Source organism: Scatophagus argus, chromosome 23 (genome assembly GCF_020382885.2).
Source record: "Scatophagus argus isolate fScaArg1 chromosome 23, fScaArg1.pri, whole genome shotgun sequence".
Classification (NCBI taxonomy): Eukaryota; Metazoa; Chordata; class Actinopteri; family Scatophagidae; genus Scatophagus; species Scatophagus argus.
Genome location: NC_058515.1, coordinates 8,178,489 through 8,199,041, shown reverse-complemented (window position 1 = coordinate 8,199,041; position 20,553 = coordinate 8,178,489). Strand labels below are relative to the sequence as shown.

Below are 20,553 nucleotides of genomic sequence, written 5' to 3'. Positions count from 1 at the left end.
TAGAGTAGCCAGTTAACCTAATGTGCATGTTTTTGGTATTGTGGGAGGAAGCCGGAGTACCCGGAGAAAACCCACGCAGGCACAGGGAGAACATGCAAACTCCACATAGAAGGGCCCAGACCGGGATTCGAACCTGGAACCCTCTTGCTATGAGGCGACAGTGCTAACCACTGCACCACCGTGCCGCCCCTAGCAGCTTTTATTTTGTAGAATTTTCTTTGTTGTTTTCCTCTGGGGTTGAAACATTCATTAAAAAAACAAAAACTACAGAAGACTTCACATTCTGTTTGGATGTGGTGGATTGTGTGCAGGTTCATTCTTTACCCTGGGATCAGTGATAAAATATTCGGCTGGAGAACTTTGTGGTCCTTGACCTTTTCTCTCCCAATGTTTGGAAACCTGGTATTTAAAATAACTAAAAATCAAACAATGGTTGGTATTTGACATATTTGCTGTTTAAGACCGCTTGTTATTATGTGACCTAAGTAGCACAGAACTAACACTATAAATATGGCCTAATACAATGATATTCATAATGAAATTTTTTCTTCTTTTAGTATAAGCACTGCTTTACATGATATATTCAGTCTCTGGGTGAAATAGATAGTATCACAGACGTCAGCCAAATTGCCTTGTGCATCTATTATGTTGCTTAGTGCCTAAAACAACACCACGCTGCCAAAAAACTGCATCAGCAGGAGAGGAAAAATGGTGTGCAAACTTGTTGCGGACGGAGAAAGCTTTTGTGAAAACGCTGTTGGTCCCAAAACAGGGCGCTATCCAGTTGTATCCAGTCTATGCTAATCGCCAGAATGCCCGATTTGGCGTGAAGGAGTCCCAGTAAGGCTGAGAGATACACTCGGAAGTTCCAGAAAAGAAGAGCAAATGAACCTCGAGTTCAGAATATATGAAGCACTTTGCAAATGGCGGTCATGGTCGTCCAATTTCCTTTGATGTCAATAATAAATATTCACTGGATCTCTATAAGGTCATTAAAATGTAAAAACTTTTTCCAGGCAAGTGTAAATGGATAAGGAAATGTTCCTAAAAATCCATTAGCAGAGTAATTCACAACTGAATGGATTCACAGTTTAACAGGTCAGGAAATCTATCTTGCTCTTCTAGCACTTTTACCCTATCAGCAATCTGCATGATCATTTGTCTTCATTAGTCTTTCGAGCAAGTACAACATCCTCACCTATGAGGCCATGGCACTCAAGAGAGAAGGTGGGAAGGGGGCAGAGCATCCGCACATCTGACTAACTACGCAGACAAGCTGTCAATGTGTCGTGCACCAGTGATTCAAATGATGATCTGTGCAGAGGCAATCATTAACACAAACTGCCAGAGGCCCGAACACAGTTAGGTCAGTTATCTATCTCTGCAGCAGCTACACTGTGTATTAAAGCTGGTGTCACCTTGGCTGGGCTGCACTGTACGACTGACTACATGGCTTAGCACAAAACCTGCATGTGAGAACTTCATAAAAAAAATTTATCTGTGTCTCTGGTGATCAGTAGGTGAACAACCTCACTGTAATGCACTGCTTTAACCCCTCCCTGACAGCAGCAATCTCTTGAGTCCTATCAGTAACAGCCTGCTAAGAGGCTTTACCCCCCCCAGTACAAAGAGTTGTCTGTTAGGCCAGGGAGGCATCCCAGGAGTCAGAGGAGACAGGTGGCTATCCCCATAGGGTATGTACGTGGGGGCTGGGAGACTGAGTGCCGCAGTAATCAGAGACAAGTCAAGACAAAAGCATGGTGTTATTTCAGCAGTGTGGGGTTCCAACTGTTCACAGTCTGGGTTAAATGTTTGGAGGAGAGGAACAACACAGCAAGTCGAAAGAAATAAGAAAAGTTTGTTTTGTCCAGCTTGAATGTCCATGGACATTGCAGTATGGACACCTGGAAATGATTTCAAAATCATTACTATCTTCTTAATGCCTCTTGACTGTACAAAAATGATTGGTGGGATTTTTTAAGTCAAGGGAAGGATCAAGAGAGAATATTAGTAATTCCAACCATTTTATCCAGAGTTGCCAGATACTGACACTTTGCCACATGACCAGCACATCACATCCAGAAGCACAAGTTGCCCACAGATGCTAAAGGTTATCATTAGCAGCTATGGGTGACACACAAACCCTTCCGGCCACAAAGCCTTTCTAACATGTGGTTAACATGAAGCGGCTCTTTGGTAAAGTTTAGGCATAAGTACTACCACTCACTTTGCTGATTTACTTCACTTTGTGCAGTTACTCTGGTCATCTGAGGGTGGCTGTGGTTGCACTGGATGTACATTAAAGCCTGGTGTATCTCATTCAGATGCTAAAGGGAACCCTCTGCACATGATCAGATGCCAATGAAAGTAACAAAATGATAGTATTTAACACTCAGGGAAACAGACTGGGCTCATAATTCTCAGAAGGGCCTTGTTTTTTTTAAGAACATAAAGCTCAGCCACGTCCAAACCCCAATATTTTTCATAGACACCCTTACATAAATAGATAATTTGATGAACATCTACAAATCAGTGCCTTTGATTAATTGTTTTGTATCACTTAAAGTCATGACAAATAGAGATTTGTTAAAGGGACTGGAAAGGGTTAGACTCTAATATCATGTGTCTTTTCCTTCCAGCTCTTCCTCAATATTTACACCCTGACTCTAAACTCTACAGTTCTTTTGCATGCTGTCTTTCAGGTAGATGGGGCCCGATGGTAATAAAACCTTCCAGAATTACCCTGATGAGTAGGAGACTATCAGGCAGAAATCCTGCTCGAGTAGAAATGATCTTGTGTTTTCATTGAAGCTCTGGTTTTGAATGAAGGGGCTTTAAGAGGGTGCCAAGGAAACCTTTCCAGTCTTACATCCTAATCCCCCTAGATATTAGAGGTCCTTTACCTCTTGAACCAAAGCATTTGAGTGAAATCCTCCAGGTCCTGTTACACTGGTTTTGAGATGCATGGGAGGGCTTTAGTGGCAAGTTTTGAAGTCTGAACTTGGATGGCCTTGGGAACTTTTTTCAACCATCAGTGCCACCAGGCAGGAAAAAGAGGATTTTACTTATTTATCAGAATTGGACGAAACTCAATTTGCGCCGCATTTTAGCACATCATGACTGAAAGGTCTGACAAATAAGGCTTTGTCTGGTTCTCATGGATCAGACTGGGGTTTTTGAAACACATATCATGTTGATCAGATAGAAACATTTAGAAGACTGATAATTAATTGAAATACTCTATGGATAAAGGGTCAGTTTGGTTACTGAATGATTGGTACAAAAGCAATACAATTATGATTTTAGATTACAAGACAAATTTCACAAGAGGACAGACATCAGACAACAGCAGTGTCATGAGGCGAACATGGGAGGGTCTTGCCTCACAGGACACTTATGGGGGAGTGCAATATTTGTACTTTCCCAAGAGGATCATGTCTCTTTCCCAGGCAGGATGACAGTTTATGAGAGTGCAGACAGAATGACTGGGGAAAATGTCATACCATAGTGGCATTAAAGCTGCAATAGTCACGTGAACAGTAGTTAAGATAGAATATAAATAGGTCCAGAAGTTGTATGTGAAGAAAGCAACAGATTAAAGGAAGGACTTCACAGAATGAAGCACTTCAGGCAACAGTGACTGAATTATGAAATTCTTCAGCAGAATTCTCGATAAGCCTTGAAATAAAAGTAAGAAGAATTCTTGGACTAAACACAACATACATGCCTATGGCAACATTTTTTTTTTCTAAAACTGGCAGTAATTCACTTAAAATCGAGATCTTTATGCAGAAGAAGTAGAAGAAGCAGAACAAAAGCATGAACTTATATCTAGCAAACTGGTAGAGTTGGTATCCAAACTTTTTCACCACAAAGTCATCAGATCAACGCTACTTGACCCCTATGGGTCAATCAATTGTAATGCTTTCCTGTTGACCCCAAACTGCCCTCATTTGACCTGAGTGTTCAGGGAATTACAAAGCCGTCAACCACAGGGAAACATTTTGGTCAACCATGTTTGTCAACCACGTTTGTCAGCCAGAGCTGGGGTAGCCGCAGATCTGCTCCTTTAATGACACAGGGTCATCTTGTTGCCAGGAAACACTTGAAAGCATTTTTGACCTTTTGGCTTCATGTTGCCTGTTGCAGGGAGTTACTCACTGGTTAAAAGCAGTGAGGAAATAATCACTGTGAAAATATCTTAAGGCTGGTTGTGACTAATTTCTTATTTCGCATAACAAATCAAATACATGGACAAGGCTATCCCATAGAGCCCTGATGATCACATACACTGAGATGCTACAGCTTCCTTAAACTTCAAAGCAACTATGATAACACACATATTTCACTCTTTCTCTTTCATGACTCACAACTTTTCTGTCAAAGAGCAAAGCCTAAGTTCAAAAGCTCTGGCAGGGTCAGTGGCTTCTGTCGAAGCCCCTTTGATTCCTAATATAGTCACGGAAAGGCTTCCTGGCCCGGATAGAAAGAAAGAAAGGGAGTGAAAAAACGGGGATCAAATGGGATAGAGGTTTGTTTTGTTCTCTGCTCTCTATCTGGTGAAGGTTCCTGGCTGATGCAGCCTGCTGTTTAATCTCAGCTGGCTCAACAGCAAGGCCTGTGATCGTGTGGTCAGGCACCGAATACAGAACACCAAACACAGCCTATGACTGAACCTGCTGTACAGCTACACATGGATTATTACCAGTTTATATGGCCATTCGTAGAATGAAGGTGAAATTCACTCACATTCTGGGTAAAGGTTACACTCCTTAAATGACTAATAATGATGAACTGGCCAATCCTTATGACTAACTGGCCAATCCTTAGTCTTAGCATAAAGGGTCTCTACTAACACCAAAGGGAAATTCTGTCTCTTAAGCGGCTAAATGTTCTAGTATTCACCAATATACTCTCTTAGAGTATTGTGGTGTTCAAGGCATAAAACATAAAGAGACAAAATGCCACATGCCACAATCTTGTCATTGTAGGAAAAAGTAAAAGCAAAAAAGGGTCAAATGAAACTGTGTTCCACCTTAAATCTGGGCAGGATATTTTTCACAAAGCAGTCGACCATCCAAGAATTGGCAATGAAAGTTACATATTGTCAAGCTTGTCAAACAGAGCAAGTCTTTCTTTGACAGTGAATTCTTGAAAGATTGTATGGTGGACACAACAAGCACACTGCAGAGATAACAAAGGTCAGTTTAAAAATGTTCTAATTTGCAATAATAAATGGCCCAATTTGTGGCCCTTTGCTAACTTTATCTAATTCAGTATGACCCTCTGGAAAAAAAAAAAAGTTGCCCACCACATTCACTGTTACCTATATTACTTTTCAGTCTTGTCTCTTCAGTTAAGCAACGTAAATATTTTGTGACAACATTTCAGACTGCAGCGATTCAGATGTAATCCATTCCATCATGAGACTCACAAAGACTATTCAAACTCAAATTGCCCAGAATTTGTCTCATGGGGGGATTCCTAGTCTTTGTAACTATATCTGATAAATAATCAAGAAGTCTTTGTTAATGGGGATAAAAAAAAATAACCCCATGAAATATATGTGGCCTCACTTGAATTTCCCTTGGGATCAATAAAGTATCTATCTATCTATCTATCTATCTATCTATCTATCTATCTATCTATCTATCTATCTATCTATCTATCTATCTATCTATCTCACTAGCTTGGAGAGTAATGCGTTCTCAGTCTGGCCACTTTCTGTATTTGGGCTTCTCAAATGTTTTCTATGTGCTGTTTACAGAAGCTTACAAAGACTGTTTTTCTTTTTCTTTTCTGAAATCTCTGAGATAATTTATGAGAGCAGTGGCAGGCCATTGTTAATGTTTAATATTTGCACTGAGGAAAACAGTGCTGCTGCTTTTGGTAACAGCGGGTTCCCAGGAGCAGAGCAGTTTCTCAAGGATATGCTTGGCAGAAAGCCAATCGAGAGCTCCATCAAGACTTAATCTCCCCATAACGGATGTTTTCCTGACATATCACACATATATGACTTCCCCTTATGTAATAATCTAATCATTTTGAAGTCGAGCACTATCATCACATTGGTAGTGCAGAAAATCTCATGTTAAGCACAACAAGAGGGTTGCGGTTACTCTTGACATTCATTAAGTATTTTTCCTAGCTGAAACAAGATATTAATTCTATGGGAGAGGACATATTAAGTTTTCCATGTGATAAATCTCCTAACATGGAGCTCCTCAAGTCTGGAAATGCAATAAGGCTGACATGGTTGATCTAATGTGCTACATCCATCACAAGTATTAGCTTGGCTACACAGCACACAGAGCCATCACACACATTAATAATGAAGTCATGCACAAGACTTACATTCTCTTGAATAAAACAGTAATGTTTATAGAGTTCTCCGGTCTATATAAAGTTGTATGAAAACTAACTGAACTTTGAAACAAACCACAAGCCCAATGAGAGAAAATCTTATTAAACCAGCATAAAATAACTTGACAATTGTGTGTATAGGTATCTGTGTAGCTTCCTGTCTCAGGGGTCCACTGTGGCTCTGGCTCTTTTGATCCCTCCCCATCCCCCCCAAAACTACTTCAGTAACCCGTATCCCATGTCCTCATTTAGTAGCACGGTGACAGTTTCCCAGATACCAGACGGTATTGGTTTCTCTTCATCCTGTGGCACAGGTCCAACCTCAGCGTCTAATTTGCTAATGGATCCCTGCTGGAATCCTCTGTCTCGACTGTAAGCAAGTGTAATTTTTTCAGGAGAATAAGTGAAGTAACTGAGGACTAACTAGGGAATGAATAAATCATTGTTTTGCACTGTGCATCAAACTCAGAGGACTGTATCCAATTTTCCCTTTGTTTGTTTTCTGCAAAGCCTGCATGTCATTCACCCTCAGAGCAGGCTGACTGTAATTGCTGACAGAACAATTTGACAAACTTGAACTTGAAACTGGGTTTTCTCTCTCACTTTCTAAGGGGAACAATTATATAGTCATTACGTACTTTGCTCATATTGAGGGAAAAATGTAAGCTTGCAGCTCTCACAAAAAAAGTTCACCGTCCGTTTTTGTGGATGTAACTTGAAGATTTGGTCGTGTCAACTGGTTTTCCCTTTCACGTAGGAAATGGACACCTATTAAGGAAGGGGAAAGGCAACTTCTGTTTATGTGTAGCATACCATGCAGCTCTGAGTGATTCTGATTCAGACATATTACAATATAAACTTGCAGAACAAGTCCTGTATGTCCAATTATTTCAAGGCCACTGGCTCTTGTCACAACATCTTCTCCGGAGGGATATTGGTAAGTCAGGTCATGTTTACATTTGTTAAAATGTGACCTTTGGGGAAGTTGAGAGCAATTTTTTTGAGATTTAAAGTAAATTGCTGACAAGGAGGTCATGCTGCCATTCGCAAGGCTCTTTGGTTTAGAGGCCTCAGTATGGGTCAACTTGACAGGGAGCTTAAGCTTGCCAAAGCCTGTGGGAGGTAGAGATAAGGAAAGGCACCATAAAACCAAATAAAGCTGCTTTGACAAAGTTACAAGTACACTTAATGTGCCTGGATAAAGTGATTATATCTGTCTGGAACAAATGTAACACCCAAGAGTGTCCTTTGTGCATTTCATATGATTCAAGAAGAGCTGTCACGCCTTAAGAAAACATCCATGAAATCCTTCAACCACGATTTCATGAATGCTAGTTCCATATAAGTTGAGGTCCTACCACAAGACAGCTCTCTGAACTAAGTGAACTAATATAACAAGACAGCAGTCCCAAGGCCAAGCCCCGACTTCAGCTCCCAGTCTGAGAACTAGTCAAGTACCGTGCCCCATGGCCACTCATTTATTTGCAAGCCAAAGAGACCAAGGTTCTCATCTTTCCTATAATGGCTTTCCCTGCATACTGAAACTTCAATTATCATATGAAAGATAAGAAGCTAGCAAGATGCAGAAAAATGAAAATACCACAGCTGATCATTACATATTCTGCTTGGCTGGCATTTCAATTGCAATTCTGTCTCATTTTTGATTGGGGTTATTTTCAGTCCAAGAATTACACTTATGACAGACAATCATGAGCTTTTGGTAACAAGATACCTCGTTTATAACAATACTTGGTATGCCACCCTAAATAATATCCCAAATGACATTCCTGAGCTAACAGCTCAGGAATTTTAAAGGGCGCAAATAAGCAGCAATTTGACAAATTTAGAAGCATCTTCCTGGTTTTGCATTTTATCAAGTGAAATGACATGGAGTGACACCATGAAAGAATGAGGGTAATTTTCTATGCCACATTACACAGAGAACCACAAAGCCCGACTCCATTACTAAGAGATTATTCTTAACTTAAACTTTCCCAAAAAGGAAACCACCATAATGTTCACTTTACATCTCATTGAGATTTCAAAATGGGTTCAGTGAACTATTTTTGGTTTCTAAAAATTGAGAATTACGGAACACTTGCATTAAAAACTTACACAATGTGAGCAAGAGGAAAATCACAATATATTATTTCATTTCCACAACAAAATTAAGAGCAATCAATAAAATCTTTTTTTTTTCTCCAAAAGCAGGCAAAATAAAATACACATGTCAAACAAATCAACATAAGGAGTTTAAAGCTAAAACAACAAATGAATGTACAGCAATGTGGAGCTCTCTTTACACCTTCTTTTGGCAACAGAGAATTAAAACATGCCCACAAATAAAGCATGTGTTTCACATATGTCCACCATCTAAAAATCTCCCATCTGGTGTGAACAGGTTTTTGCCTCAGGCTTAAGTTATCTGTAAGACAATCATTACTTTGGTTTTCAGTCAAGCATCTGTGCTTTGAATGTGCTACTAATCTCTTTTGTGTACATGTAAGTTCTTCTGTTTCAGAGTCGGGTTCAGTTTAGCTTCCATCAGTCAAAACATGCAAGTCAAAATAGTTAAAAGCTTGAGATTTACAGTAGGTGGTGCTTAAAATTTGGCATAGAAGAAAATTGCACTTGTTGTAACACTTTAATTTACCACTTTGCCACTTTAAACAGTTTAACCTCAAGAATCGCTCAGTGTGAAATATCCAATTTTCCAAATGGCTGTTAAAGCCTAATCTACTCCTTTGCTTAGATCAGCTGATTGTGGCTGAACTCACACAAAACTGAATTTTCCACAAATAAAAAAGAACAAAGGAAGAAGGAAATGCTATTCAGCTAAAGCTGCTGCTTTTATTCACCTCATCTTTAAGCAATTTTAGACTAGGAAGTACTCTAATTGTGAAAAACAAACTGCTGAGGTATTGGATGACTCCACAATAAATACAGTCTTTAAACATAATAGAGCACCTTTTCAATTTAACTGACCTGCATGATAAAATATTAAGACATAAAGAATTGTTAAGATGTTTTAGCTTGTATTTGGTGTGGCATTAAGTGGTAATGGTTTCATGAGGTGTTTTTTGATCCACAATACAATGAAGCTGGTTTCAAGGAAAAAACAAAACAAAAACATGAGACATTTGGTAAGTCTTGCCAACATCTTGGCTGTTGCTATAATGAGAAAAATATGAAGCATGTGGGACAAATCATCTGACAGCTGTGTTAATTTGACATTATTATTTAAATCTTTCTTCACAAAATGTCTCAGTAGTCTCTGAAACCACACACTTTATCATTATCCAAAGCAGTAGTATTCATCTGATTCCACCCTGAGTTTCAGTGGCGATTTGCTGAAACCATCACCGTCAATAACTGTTTTATCCACAAAACAGTCCAGATCTGTCGGCGAAGGGTTGTCCAGGACGTCCTCTGCTAGAGTGTCCAGGTAACTACCCACAGACAGACCGTCGAGCCCATCACTGTTACCATCATTCAAGCTGCTGAAGCTGCCTCGCAGTGAGGTATCGTCTTGGCTGTCCGATAGGCTGTACAAGCTGCCCGTCAAGCTACCCTCTTGGCTGGCCACGCCTCCTTTGTCTTCAATCATCCAACGGATGGACTCGATACCCTCGTTGATTGACATGAGCTGCTGCATCAGTTTCACGTCAATGGCTCGCAGATGTGCCTACAAGTAGAAGAAACACATGGTTCTTAATGGTGACCTTATAAAGAATTTGATGATGAGATTGATACTGTACTCTGAGGTACATCATAATGCTAGTTAGCCAGTTAGCTTAGCATTAGGGAGAGGCCTGGCCATTATCGCATGTGATTTTCTGAATTTTTTTGAGAATTGGTATCATTGTTCTTTTTTTTTTTGTCAAACTGCTGACAGAATAAATTAAGTTCATAAATGAAAATCAGTCAAAACTGAGCTAAGCTACATCAAACAATATACACAGGATAAGAACAATTAAAGCCAATATAATACAAAACCAGTACCATCATCATTGCTAACTATTGTTAGCACTGAGGTTCAAAGTTCGCTTCAGAACTTGAACACAGCAGTTGAGAAAACAATCTTACCACATAGTCCATATAGTAACTGTTCTGGAGCTTTCATTATTTTCATCAGAAAATTGACGCCCATCATGGATGTAAAACAAAGGAATCTGAACAATTTGAAAATAACTGAGAAAAAAAAAAACATCTGCTGATGAAGATCATGTAACATGAGGGAAGGCCCCAGATCAGATTAAGTGAACCTTGCGGTAACAATTGTTTCCTTCAACCATTGTTAGCATTCTAATGTCTGCTCTTGGCCAGAACACCATGTGCTATGTTGTTTAAACGACCAGGCTCTTTTGTGAACGAGACACTTAACTATGTGGCACCGGAAAAGCGACTTGTCGTGTAACAGCACAGCCAGGAAACAGTTAGAGTCCAGGATTATGAATGATATGCCTACTTTACACAGTATGGCCATTGATTTAACTCCCTGCCATGACAAACCATGCTATTGACTGGGGATGGAAGTGGACAGCCGATGGAGTCATTCAAAGCGAGACCCCTGTGTCTACTGGGTGACAAACACCCAGTCAGAATGAAAAATGGTCAATGGACAGCTGGAGCAGCCTGCTACATTCAAAATGCATTGAGGCAGATGAAGGCAGACGGGCCTGGTACAGCACTACAGACAGCTGGCTTGACACAACAGCCTTTCTTTGGAGAGGATTTGCAATCAGCCTTCACTTAGCGCCCATTGCTGCCGGTGTGTTTGCTTTGTGAGCATAACCACCCGCTTTATACACACAGACGGAAGAGGAGCAGATGGAGTCATACTGGAATTTCAGTTCAGGCAGCTATCGCATGTTAATAAGACGACACCAGTGGGTTGATATCACAAAACGAGTTTTGCAAAAACAATTATTGCGGCATAATTTTGTCTGAAACGACAACAACATTTGTCATATGACACTAATAAGAGCTAGTCCCTAACCTTTATGGGAACAGCACATTTTCGAGTTCATTTGCTCCTCTGATACACTGCTGATTATTTCAGCCTCTAAAAATAATGTTAACAATTAGCCAAACACACAAAAATGTGTGTGTGTCTGTGTCCGTGGACCAGACTTGTGAATACCAAAACAGAGCAGACTAATGGGATTAGTGAGCAAGCTGTGAAGGGAGCCATAAAAATAGGAAAGCCCAAGACAGGCCAAAATTTAAATGAGCAGTTTAAGAAGAAGAGACCACTAATGGAATCACACTTAATCAGTTTTTTCAAAGTCAGCTAATTTTTTTTTTCCTCTTATATCAGCAAAACTGAAGTATAACTGAAGTAAGGGATTGTTACATTTGTAAATACAAAATGTGCCACTTACAGTCCTCAACTACCCCCAGTCACATTAAATTTAAGCCCATCACCACAGCCTGTGGGTGACTGGACAGTCTGCTGGCCGTGATGCAGCCCAACTACTGTCTGAAAAATCGGTCAGCCAGGCCATCTGCTCAGGACTCCTAATACCTTCCGTGACCTTACTTTAAACCGGGGTTTGCCGAGACTCTGACACAGCTTCAGTCTAAGGAGCGTGACATTTGGAAAATAATTTCATGGTCAGTGTTAGCAGACAGAATTATATTATCATGGGAAGGTTGTTAAGACAGGCGCTATTGGACATGAATAACAACAGGGTGGGTGAGGCTGAGGTGAGGGGAGTTCATCGTGGTCTCTGTGGACTGTAGGTGTGAATGAGCATCACCTGCTGACCTCAGGCTTCACATTGCTTTTTAATGCAATGAGGCACAACACCCAGCACTGGAACTTTGCGTTTAACAACCCACTGTTCTTACATATGGCACACAGCCTGAGCATTTCCTGTGAGCTCAGGAATGGATGCCAGAAAAAAAATAGACATGTGAAAACCTAAACTGTCGTGAAGCATGCTAAATTGGTAGGCCTTCATATCCAACGGTGTTTATTCATTCATGAACGTGTGTGGGCCTACATAAATAAACTGCTCTGATGTCTGAATAAAGTCTTGGTGACCTGGCTTGGAATTACAACACAGTAAACTTCGACCACAATAATGAGACACATTCACGTATCACTACTCTTTCTATTTTCCCAGCTGTGTCACTAATCCCACAATGTTTATACTATTTACGGCTAATTAACAAATGCCTCTTTCATTTAAACAGGAAACAAGGTGGGGGGAAAGGATACTTACCATTTCTTGTCTCAGAAATAACATTTTGCTCTCCAGCCTTTGCAAATCCGTAGAATTAGTACAACACTTGCAGTTCATTAAGTGCGCCGCCGTCGACTTCTCGTGCTCGTCCTGACGTCTTCCTTCCACCAGTGAACGGATGAGACCATCCGGGACTTTTCGACCCAATTTTGTCTCTATGTCCTTCAACTCGGGCAACAAGTTGCTATCCTCGTCCATTGTAGACTGTCAGACAGATTACAGGTTTTCAGTGGGTGCTTTGGAGCAGAGCAGGGTGGGGAGTAAATGACAGAGCCGCGAGCGAGCGAGATATCCCCGATGATTTGCTGGCGAGGACGCGCGAGACTTCACAGAAGTAGCGAAAAGTAGCAACAGGCGCGTGCTCTTTACAACTTTATTCACGCCGTTAAGGGAATGAATAGTAGAGTCAAAAACGCTTCGTATTGGATCTCCCGCACCGCTGATCCACAGACAGACCTCCCACTCGAGCGTGTGACCACTCGTGAGAGACTTTAACCCTCAACGTGCTCTCCGTGGGCCCTCCCACAAGGGAGCTTCCTCTGAAACCAGAAACCAGGCAGGTGAGACGACACCGGGATGTTGTGAAAAAAAAATGGATTCCTGTACGCAAGGGAATACATTTTTCAGGGATTACAAATGGACTGGTTGCACAGCATGTATTCTGACATGTCACAGCAGGGTATTCACAGGTGTGACAAGGCTGCATTCCATTTCAAGGAGATCCTGCTATGGTGCGTGTTGTCTCATTGTTGTTGTTAGCGGGACACTTAATGGAACTGAGCCCAACGTCACCGTCACTCAGTTCACCCTCATGACCCTGGGTGAGCAGCACTGTGAACTATTCCTTTATGTTTATGTGATAAAACACGCACAAATGGAAAGACCCTCACACAGAAGCACGTGTTTTCCATAAATGATGAGCGGTTATAAAAAAATATGATATGAATGTCAGTACACAGTTTTCATCCGGTATCCGCGTAAAGTCGAACAAACCACTCTGTTGGCGTGTAAAATTTAATCATTTAAATAATTTGGCGTGTGCCCAGATCCAACAACAGTTTAGCAATAGTATAAATGTAACAACAGAGTAGCATTCATGACCTTTTCACAGAAATTTCTCTTAAAAAGAAAGACAGGCAAAGGAAGAGAAGTGCATATTGTGGGAGTACACAGTGGAGTACTCAGGTTTACAGCATGATGAAACTGAAATTTTCGCGACATTTCTTCTGAATCAGTACTCCTGCTTTTTTCTTCTTCTTCACCTCTTCATTCTTTTCGGGTCACGATGATCAACTTGACTTCATACGCCATTAAAAAAAAGAAAAACAATAAAACCCCAAAGCATGTCTCTCCTGACGAATACAGTTTCAGAAATTGAACTATTGCACCCCCTTGTGGGCATTATGGCTCCTCGACATGGGCAGCGTTTTCTGTAAGAACACTTCACTTTTATACCATTTTGCAACGAAAAGTTAAGTAGGACACACAGAGAAAGTTTTATAAGCTCTAAACATTTCAGAAGTTATAGATCTGTGACTGTATATCTGAATTATTTTGCCAGTATTATGACGTGTGTTCAGAAAGTTACACAACCTTCTGTATCCACAGCAGATTCTGTACAAATCCTCTCTTAAGGGAAACATCCAACACTAAAACTACATACTGACACGACATACTGAAGCCCTGCGGTCACTTCCAGTTGTTCACTTTATGAGATCATTCTTTATTTTCCCCTTTCAAATTTTCTTAAATTCTGCAAAAAAAAAAATGTAAGGATTGGATCTTTGCAGTCTTTGCAAACCCACGCTCTTTAAAAACTACTGCCTATACCTTGACCTTTCCATGACAGAAATGCATCTTAAATGAGTGCCTTATTTTCATTTTGGTAATATTTAAAATTGGGCGCATCTGTACTTTCTGTAGAGACAAATGAGCTACACCAGCTGATAAAGGGACATGACTGCAGCCAAAAAAAAAACAACTTCCTGTCATGCTGTAGCATTCAGGAATCGACACATGCACTCCAGAGAGAAAAGATTCGGGCCTATGAGACTGCTTATTTGAGAAGAGGCACGTGTGTGTGTGGCTGGTGTTTCGAGCAGCGACCTTAGACGACAGATTGGCTTTTGTCATCGTCGTAGCGCTGGTACTGATCCCCAAGCAGAGGCTGGTGGCCCTCCATCTGGTAAGACCTGGCACGCACGACACATGTGGTGGCTGCAAAAATGACCGCGACGACGACAAGGGCAGCGACTATCGCCATGGTGATGATTTCAGTCAGAGTGAAAGGTTGACCTAGAGAGGTGAAGGCAAATAATTATTACTTCGGTCATCTGCTTTTATTCAAAGGCGAGACTGAAAACAGACCCACAAGAAAATGTGAGAAGCAAACCAAAATGAATACCTGGCCATTCAGCTTCGTAAGAGTAACCGAGATTTTCAGGGGCAGTCACGAACATCTCGGCATTAGTCACTGGAGGCCAGAAAGGCACCATATTGTAGCCTCTGTTGTGACCAATGGGAGCATTTTCTTCAGGATACATGGCCAGATCTGTTGAGAAATACTTGACCTTAACTGAAAAGCTCATCGTGCTAAGGAGAAAGCAGTCAGAAATATGCAGGTATCATAGAGGAAACAGCAAAAAATTTGATGTTAAATCACCTGGGCTGTGTCTCCTCAACCATTCATCAAATATAGCGTCAGTGTAGGTGTGGAGCAGGACGAAGATGGGGTCATTGGGTGAGAGGTGAGTCTGTCCTCCTGTGCCATTGAGGAACAGATGGGCCAGGTTGTGGAGGCTCCTCACCACGGGGTCATAGTTCCCCTGGGGGGCGCTGTAGCCTGTCGAAACAATGTGGAAATGCAGTAGGAAATGCACAAACACTGCAGAAGAAAATCTGGATGCAGCATCGGAGGTGGAAATTATGGTAGAAAATCTATTTCCTTGGGTTTGCGATGCACAAAAAAAATGATATGTTACTTCTTTCACAATGTAAGTTTATGGGCTTGTGTAGGGGAGAAGGACAGAGAGAGAAATGTCTTTGCACTCACCTTCAATTGTGTTTCTGAAGCTTTCAGAGGAGGTGGAGTAGTAGGGCGGCGTGTCAAAAGTGTTAACCTGCAGACAGTCCGCCACGTCCTGAGGCTCTGGGAGACGCTGGACCATCGGTCTGTTGACGTTTCCTGCTGGGTTCCTTCTGATGGGAGAAGTCTCAGTGCCTGGAAGGAGGCAGGAAAAGGCCCCAGATAAGAGAAGCTGTAGCAACTTCTCTGCAGCTAATGTATAAAGAGAATCACTGGAACATCACCGATGAACAATGGCCTTACTGTTGCAGATGGTTCCCAGTGTGTCATAGTCCTCCACGTTCTCACAGATGACCCTCCACTGAGAGAAGACAGTGTTGGGGCTCAGGGAATTCACGTCAAAGCTGCTCCTGGCTCCCATCAGGTCATCTGTGCAGATGTCACATGTGCTTCCACCGATGGCGAAGTTCCAGTAGGGCAGGGCGAAGGAGGGGTCCTGCAGCATGTCCTGGTGGTTTTTAAATAAATAAAAGATGGCCCAGTTAGAGTCCGTGGAGATAGAAACTAGAACCAAAGAATTGAAATTTTAACTTCCGATGCAACGAAACAACACTTTCAGGAGTTCGCTTGAGGTTTTGTGCTCTCAGCAATCGCCTTACCCCTCAAGTCTCGTTTAGTATTGGAGTCATAACGCACAGAATAAATTGGATATCATTCTCACACACTGCGATTTGCTTTAAAGACAGTATATAATATCTGTCCACCATGCATGAATGGATTTATAAAAAATGAAAATTGAAAGCCTGCTCATCCTCGCTCTTCCACAGCTATTTTTTTCCCAACTGTCTTGTACAAAAACGCATCATATGAGACAAATTCAACTCATATCACCAAAATAAATGTGTCAAAACAGGATTTATAAGTAAAATTATTCATCGCCCTCTCTCAACACCAGTGAATCACTTCCTTTATTTACTTCAAAAAGAAAAAGAAATCCAAGTTACCTAATCCCATTCTGAAAATGAGCACTTTTGAAAAAGAGACCTTTAACCAGATATGGTTCAACTGCAGAAGGAGAAGAAGCTGGGATATGTTTGTAGTCACCCGAGCTGATATATCTCATCCTGATCCCCACTTGATGAAGTGAGTCCTCTTCCTAAAACTGTGCCTGTCAGTGCGCTCACTCGGGAGAGCAGAAAATGTCACAACTGGGGAGCACAACTTAACCAGAATAAGGATGGAGTTTCTCAGCAAGTTTCTGAGTGTGCAGGCTAAAATAAAAACAAAGAAGAAGAAAGCAAGAAAGAAACCAACGATTGGTGGAGTAAATAATGATTCCTTTCACCTAAACTCTTTCTTCTGCAGTCTACTTAGAAACTGATGGGGCGCGGATGAAATCGAATTTCAGCCCATAAAACGCTTAAAATCACATTTCGCGCATGCTCGCCTATTAAAGCATGAAATTGTGAAATTGTGTTATGATTTCCACGGCAATACGGTTTTGGGGAAACGCATTAGGTAAAACAAACAAGCTTGGGGGAACTACAGCTGGGTTGAAGAGCTTTTAGCCGGTAATAAGGGCCCATTGGTTAATTAAAATATGGATAAACGGTCATGTTGAGATTACCTTCAGAAAGAAAATCAATTCGATTATTTTTCCCTGATCTTGGAACGCCCCATCACATCAGAGCTATGAGCAATAACATCACCATTGCTCTCATCACCGCCCCTCTCAGTGCTGCATCTTACCTGCATGTCTCGCTCCAGCTGCAACAGGTGGTATCTGTGCCAAGTGAGGAAACCGGGCCCCTCGTGTGAGAAGTCCACCCCGCCGAAACTGGCCTGGCCCGTACCCAGGAACGTCTTGCTGACCGACAAGTAGTGGGACCACACGAAGTAATTGTAGATGGTGATGTTCTCAAACTGCACGGTGTTCCCGTCGGGCCCGAAGATCTCCGCATAGCGCCGCGTGGCGATCACCAGGTCAGGGTGCACCGTGCGCTTTGCCCGGTCAAGCGCGTTCACGAACGCACGCTTCTCATCCGCGCTGAGCTGCATCACGTTTCTCCTTACTGGGCGCAGCAGAGGAAAAGTGGATTAGCACAATCAGTCATGCGTTAATAGGGTATTTGTTTTTAATGACTGAGAAAAGAAGCAGAGAAAATGAGCGTTAATTGGCAGTTTTAAGCCATTAATTTTGTAATCAAATGCCTCTTTTCTAAGTTTCAAGGCTGTAACTCTTTCAAATGAATTTCAGCTTGTCTGGCCTTTAAATGAAACTATGGTAAATGTATCTGAAATAGTTGAACAGTTAAATCGACACAAAAATAAATCAACATCCGTTCATCTGGCTCGACGTGGTGTGCTAAATGGGTGCCTAAGTGCCATTGAGCAAAGGCGCAGAATCTCTTAACAAGTCCAGACTTACCAACATTAACTCGCTGGTCACAGTTGGCCCCAGTCCATCCGTGTTTGCAACGTCCGCAGTTGTAGCCGCTGAAGTTTCCGTTACACTGACAGGTACGGTTGAAGAAACGGATGGGCCACCTTTCCCGATCATCGCGTCCGTCGTGCGGGTACTGAGGGCCGTGCGGGCGCGCGTCCACCACGATGGATACGCACTGTCCGCGCCCCGTGCTGGAGCCACAAGGATCATTGTCGAGGCCGGGGGGCGACGGACAGCACTGTCCACTCCTGAGTCCTTCGGGCGTCACGCACTCTCTGGGGAACTGGGCGCTCACGACCACCGCGCCCACAAGCACCAAAAAGCAACACTGAAACATCATCCAAAAACGGTTTAACGCACGGATGTGACTGAGCTGGAGGTAGTTCTACCGACGGAAAATTTAGCTGCAAATCTACACCTCAACTAACACTCTATTCAAAGTGAACATCTATCACATCAACACACCGGGAACGGATTCCTCTGTTAACTAAGCTGTGTGTAAAACTTCCCCTCCCATGCGTCCAGGCCCCTGCTTCTATTTCCCCCCAAACCAGTGAACCATCGACCTTAAATACCGGATTAGCGCATGACTACAAGGATTTTCTTTTCTGACTCCCGCGTGATGCCATCACATAACACATCATATTTCCTACTGGGGAAGGAGGAAAAGAAGGTAGTGTGATCCGCCACGCACGGTATTGTTCTTCTAAAAACACTCACTGGACTTTTGCAGTTGCCTAAATGAGCCCAACATTAGTTAGGAAGTCTAATTAACTTCAAAATTCTTTCAGAATAAAACACAAATTATGATGAATGAGTTCAGGCCTTACTTTACATGGACTGTAACTTCTCAGCACGCCTTTGTGAGCTCTGTATGAAAATTAATTTGTTATGAAGCTCATAATCTTTATACAAATGTAGCACAAGCAGTTGTTTGTGGACTTAAAATAATCGACTTCAACTCAGAAATACAACACAGGTCTTGCTTATATGATCTACTATTTGCACTTGTAAACTCTCATTTCTGGAAATTGAATAGAGAAGAAAATCTGAAATTCACACTGTATTAAAGTTATTTCTCCCCGTTGTATAAAATGCTGGGATCTAATCTTGAAAACCCTCATTTGTTTGTCGAAGTGATCATATTTCGGGTCATTTGACTTCTCAGGGAGGCCCCCCTCTCCTCTCTCTCTATTGCCCCAGCCACAGGGCTGCTTGTGCTGCCATGAGCATGTGAGACATGGAAGCATGATGGGCATTTTCTTCCCCAAAAAAAGTCTTCTAGGAATGCAGAGTTCTGTGATTTCAGTGTTTCAGACCAATGTGAATCAGATGCAGCAGACTGGGGTTTAAAATTGGATGCCAGGTACAATGGAAGTCAAACACAGGTGCACAATAAATGCTTTTCTTGATTATAAAGTCATGGACTTTAGGTTTAGATAGTTGCAGTATTTGTAAAAGCTGCTGCCTTTAAAGGTATACTCAAGAAATTCAGTATTACACTTGCATTAGGCTCATCTGGATATGAATGTGGAGTCGTTCATGTTCAGGTTCACTTTGACATATAAAATTTTATCTGTTACATTTGGGTTTCATTACTTTGAATGACAGACTTGTGGTCGTCACTCGTTCGTTTGGTTTTAAACCACTATCAGGCTCCAAGTGGGAAATGTAAGAGTTTCCAGAAAAGTTCCTGGTTACATTGGTGACCTTTTAAGTCTTTACAAGCTGGAATTCAGCCTTAGATCCTCAGGCAAGGCCTGGTTCCTCAATCTGGGGCCTGACTGAAGGCCAAAGGTGCCCATACTTTTCAATAATGTAAGTAGGTTAGCCAAATCAGTTTCATTTTTTAAAATTCACCTCTGAAGACTGACTTTAATAAACAGACTTTTATGTGAATCACTCCCTATGCGCTGCCATTCAGGAGTTTTGGAATCACCGCAGGGTTTTTTTTTTTTTTTACTCCTGTTTGCATCATTTTTTGGCACACACTTGTATGTAAAGTTTTTATGATTTAGTTCTGTTTGTGTCAATTATTTTCGGTGGTTTTCTGTAACGTATTTAATTATTCTGAGTAACAACAGGATGAAAGAACTTACCACTCCCTCTCTTCTCCCTCAAGTAGGTTGTTTTTCCATACCTTTTTTATGAAGTGCCTGTGCGACATTCATTGAAATTCCTCTCCGATCACCCCTCCAGCGCGAGCACTCTTTGTTTACATGCCTCACTGTGAAGGAGTTGGGTTGAAAGCAAATTCTTTGATTAGTTTAAATGAGCTGATGATACCGGAGGCAGAATCTTGATTATTTTGGTCTGCTGCTACTATAACCCCAGGACTTTTTTTGGTAATAAGGAAAATGTTAGGCTGTAATTGTCAATAAAACCTGCGCCGACAACTCCAAGGAATTAGAATCTGGGGCAAGACAGACTAGGCAGGTTGTTGCTGAAACACGGAAAGTCTTACAGCC

At 41.7% G+C, this 20,553-nt stretch overlaps 2 protein-coding genes across 2 annotated transcripts; both read right to left on the bottom strand.

Annotated features, from left to right (window-relative positions):
* Window positions 1-8,484: 8,484 nt before the first annotated feature.
* LOC124054899 (leucine rich adaptor protein 1-like) lies at window positions 8,485-13,078 on the bottom strand. Its single transcript, XM_046381416.1, has 2 exons — window positions 12,594-13,078; window positions 8,485-10,048 (listed from the first exon to the last, which is right to left on the bottom strand). Exons 1-2 carry the CDS (start codon window positions 12,810-12,812, stop codon window positions 9,659-9,661), a joined length of 609 nt encoding a protein of 202 aa, XP_046237372.1. The 5' UTR covers window positions 12,813-13,078; the 3' UTR covers window positions 8,485-9,658.
* A 536-nt stretch (window positions 13,079-13,614) lies between these two features.
* LOC124054898 (5,6-dihydroxyindole-2-carboxylic acid oxidase-like) lies at window positions 13,615-20,351 on the bottom strand. Its single transcript, XM_046381415.1, has 8 exons — window positions 20,226-20,351; window positions 18,068-18,413; window positions 17,389-17,711; window positions 15,943-16,147; window positions 15,667-15,834; window positions 15,277-15,456; window positions 15,019-15,165; window positions 13,615-14,909 (listed from the first exon to the last, which is right to left on the bottom strand). The coding sequence occupies exons 1-8, from the start codon at window positions 20,250-20,252 to the stop codon at window positions 14,722-14,724; spliced, it is 1,584 nt and encodes a 527-aa protein (XP_046237371.1). The 5' UTR covers window positions 20,253-20,351; the 3' UTR covers window positions 13,615-14,721.
* Window positions 20,352-20,553: the final 202 nt, after the last annotated feature.

Excerpts from the sequence above, each read along its gene's own strand:
- LOC124054899 (XM_046381416.1), bottom strand. The coding sequence starts at position 12,812 with ATGGACGAGGATAGCAACTTGTTGCCCGAGTTGAAGGACATAGAGACA. Across the intron at positions 10,049-12,593 it reads TATTTCTGAGACAAGAAATG|GCACATCTGCGAGCCATTGA; the intron begins GTAAGTATCCTT and ends TTCTACTTGTAG.
- LOC124054898 (XM_046381415.1), bottom strand. The coding sequence starts at position 20,252 with ATGTCGCACAGGCACTTCATAAAAAAG. Across the intron at positions 15,835-15,942 it reads ACTGGGAACCATCTGCAACA|GCACTGAGACTTCTCCCATC; the intron begins GTAAGGCCATTG and ends GCCTCCTTCCAG. Across the intron at positions 15,166-15,276 it reads GTTGAGGAGACACAGCCCAG|ATCTGGCCATGTATCCTGAA; the intron begins GTGATTTAACAT and ends ATTTCTCAACAG.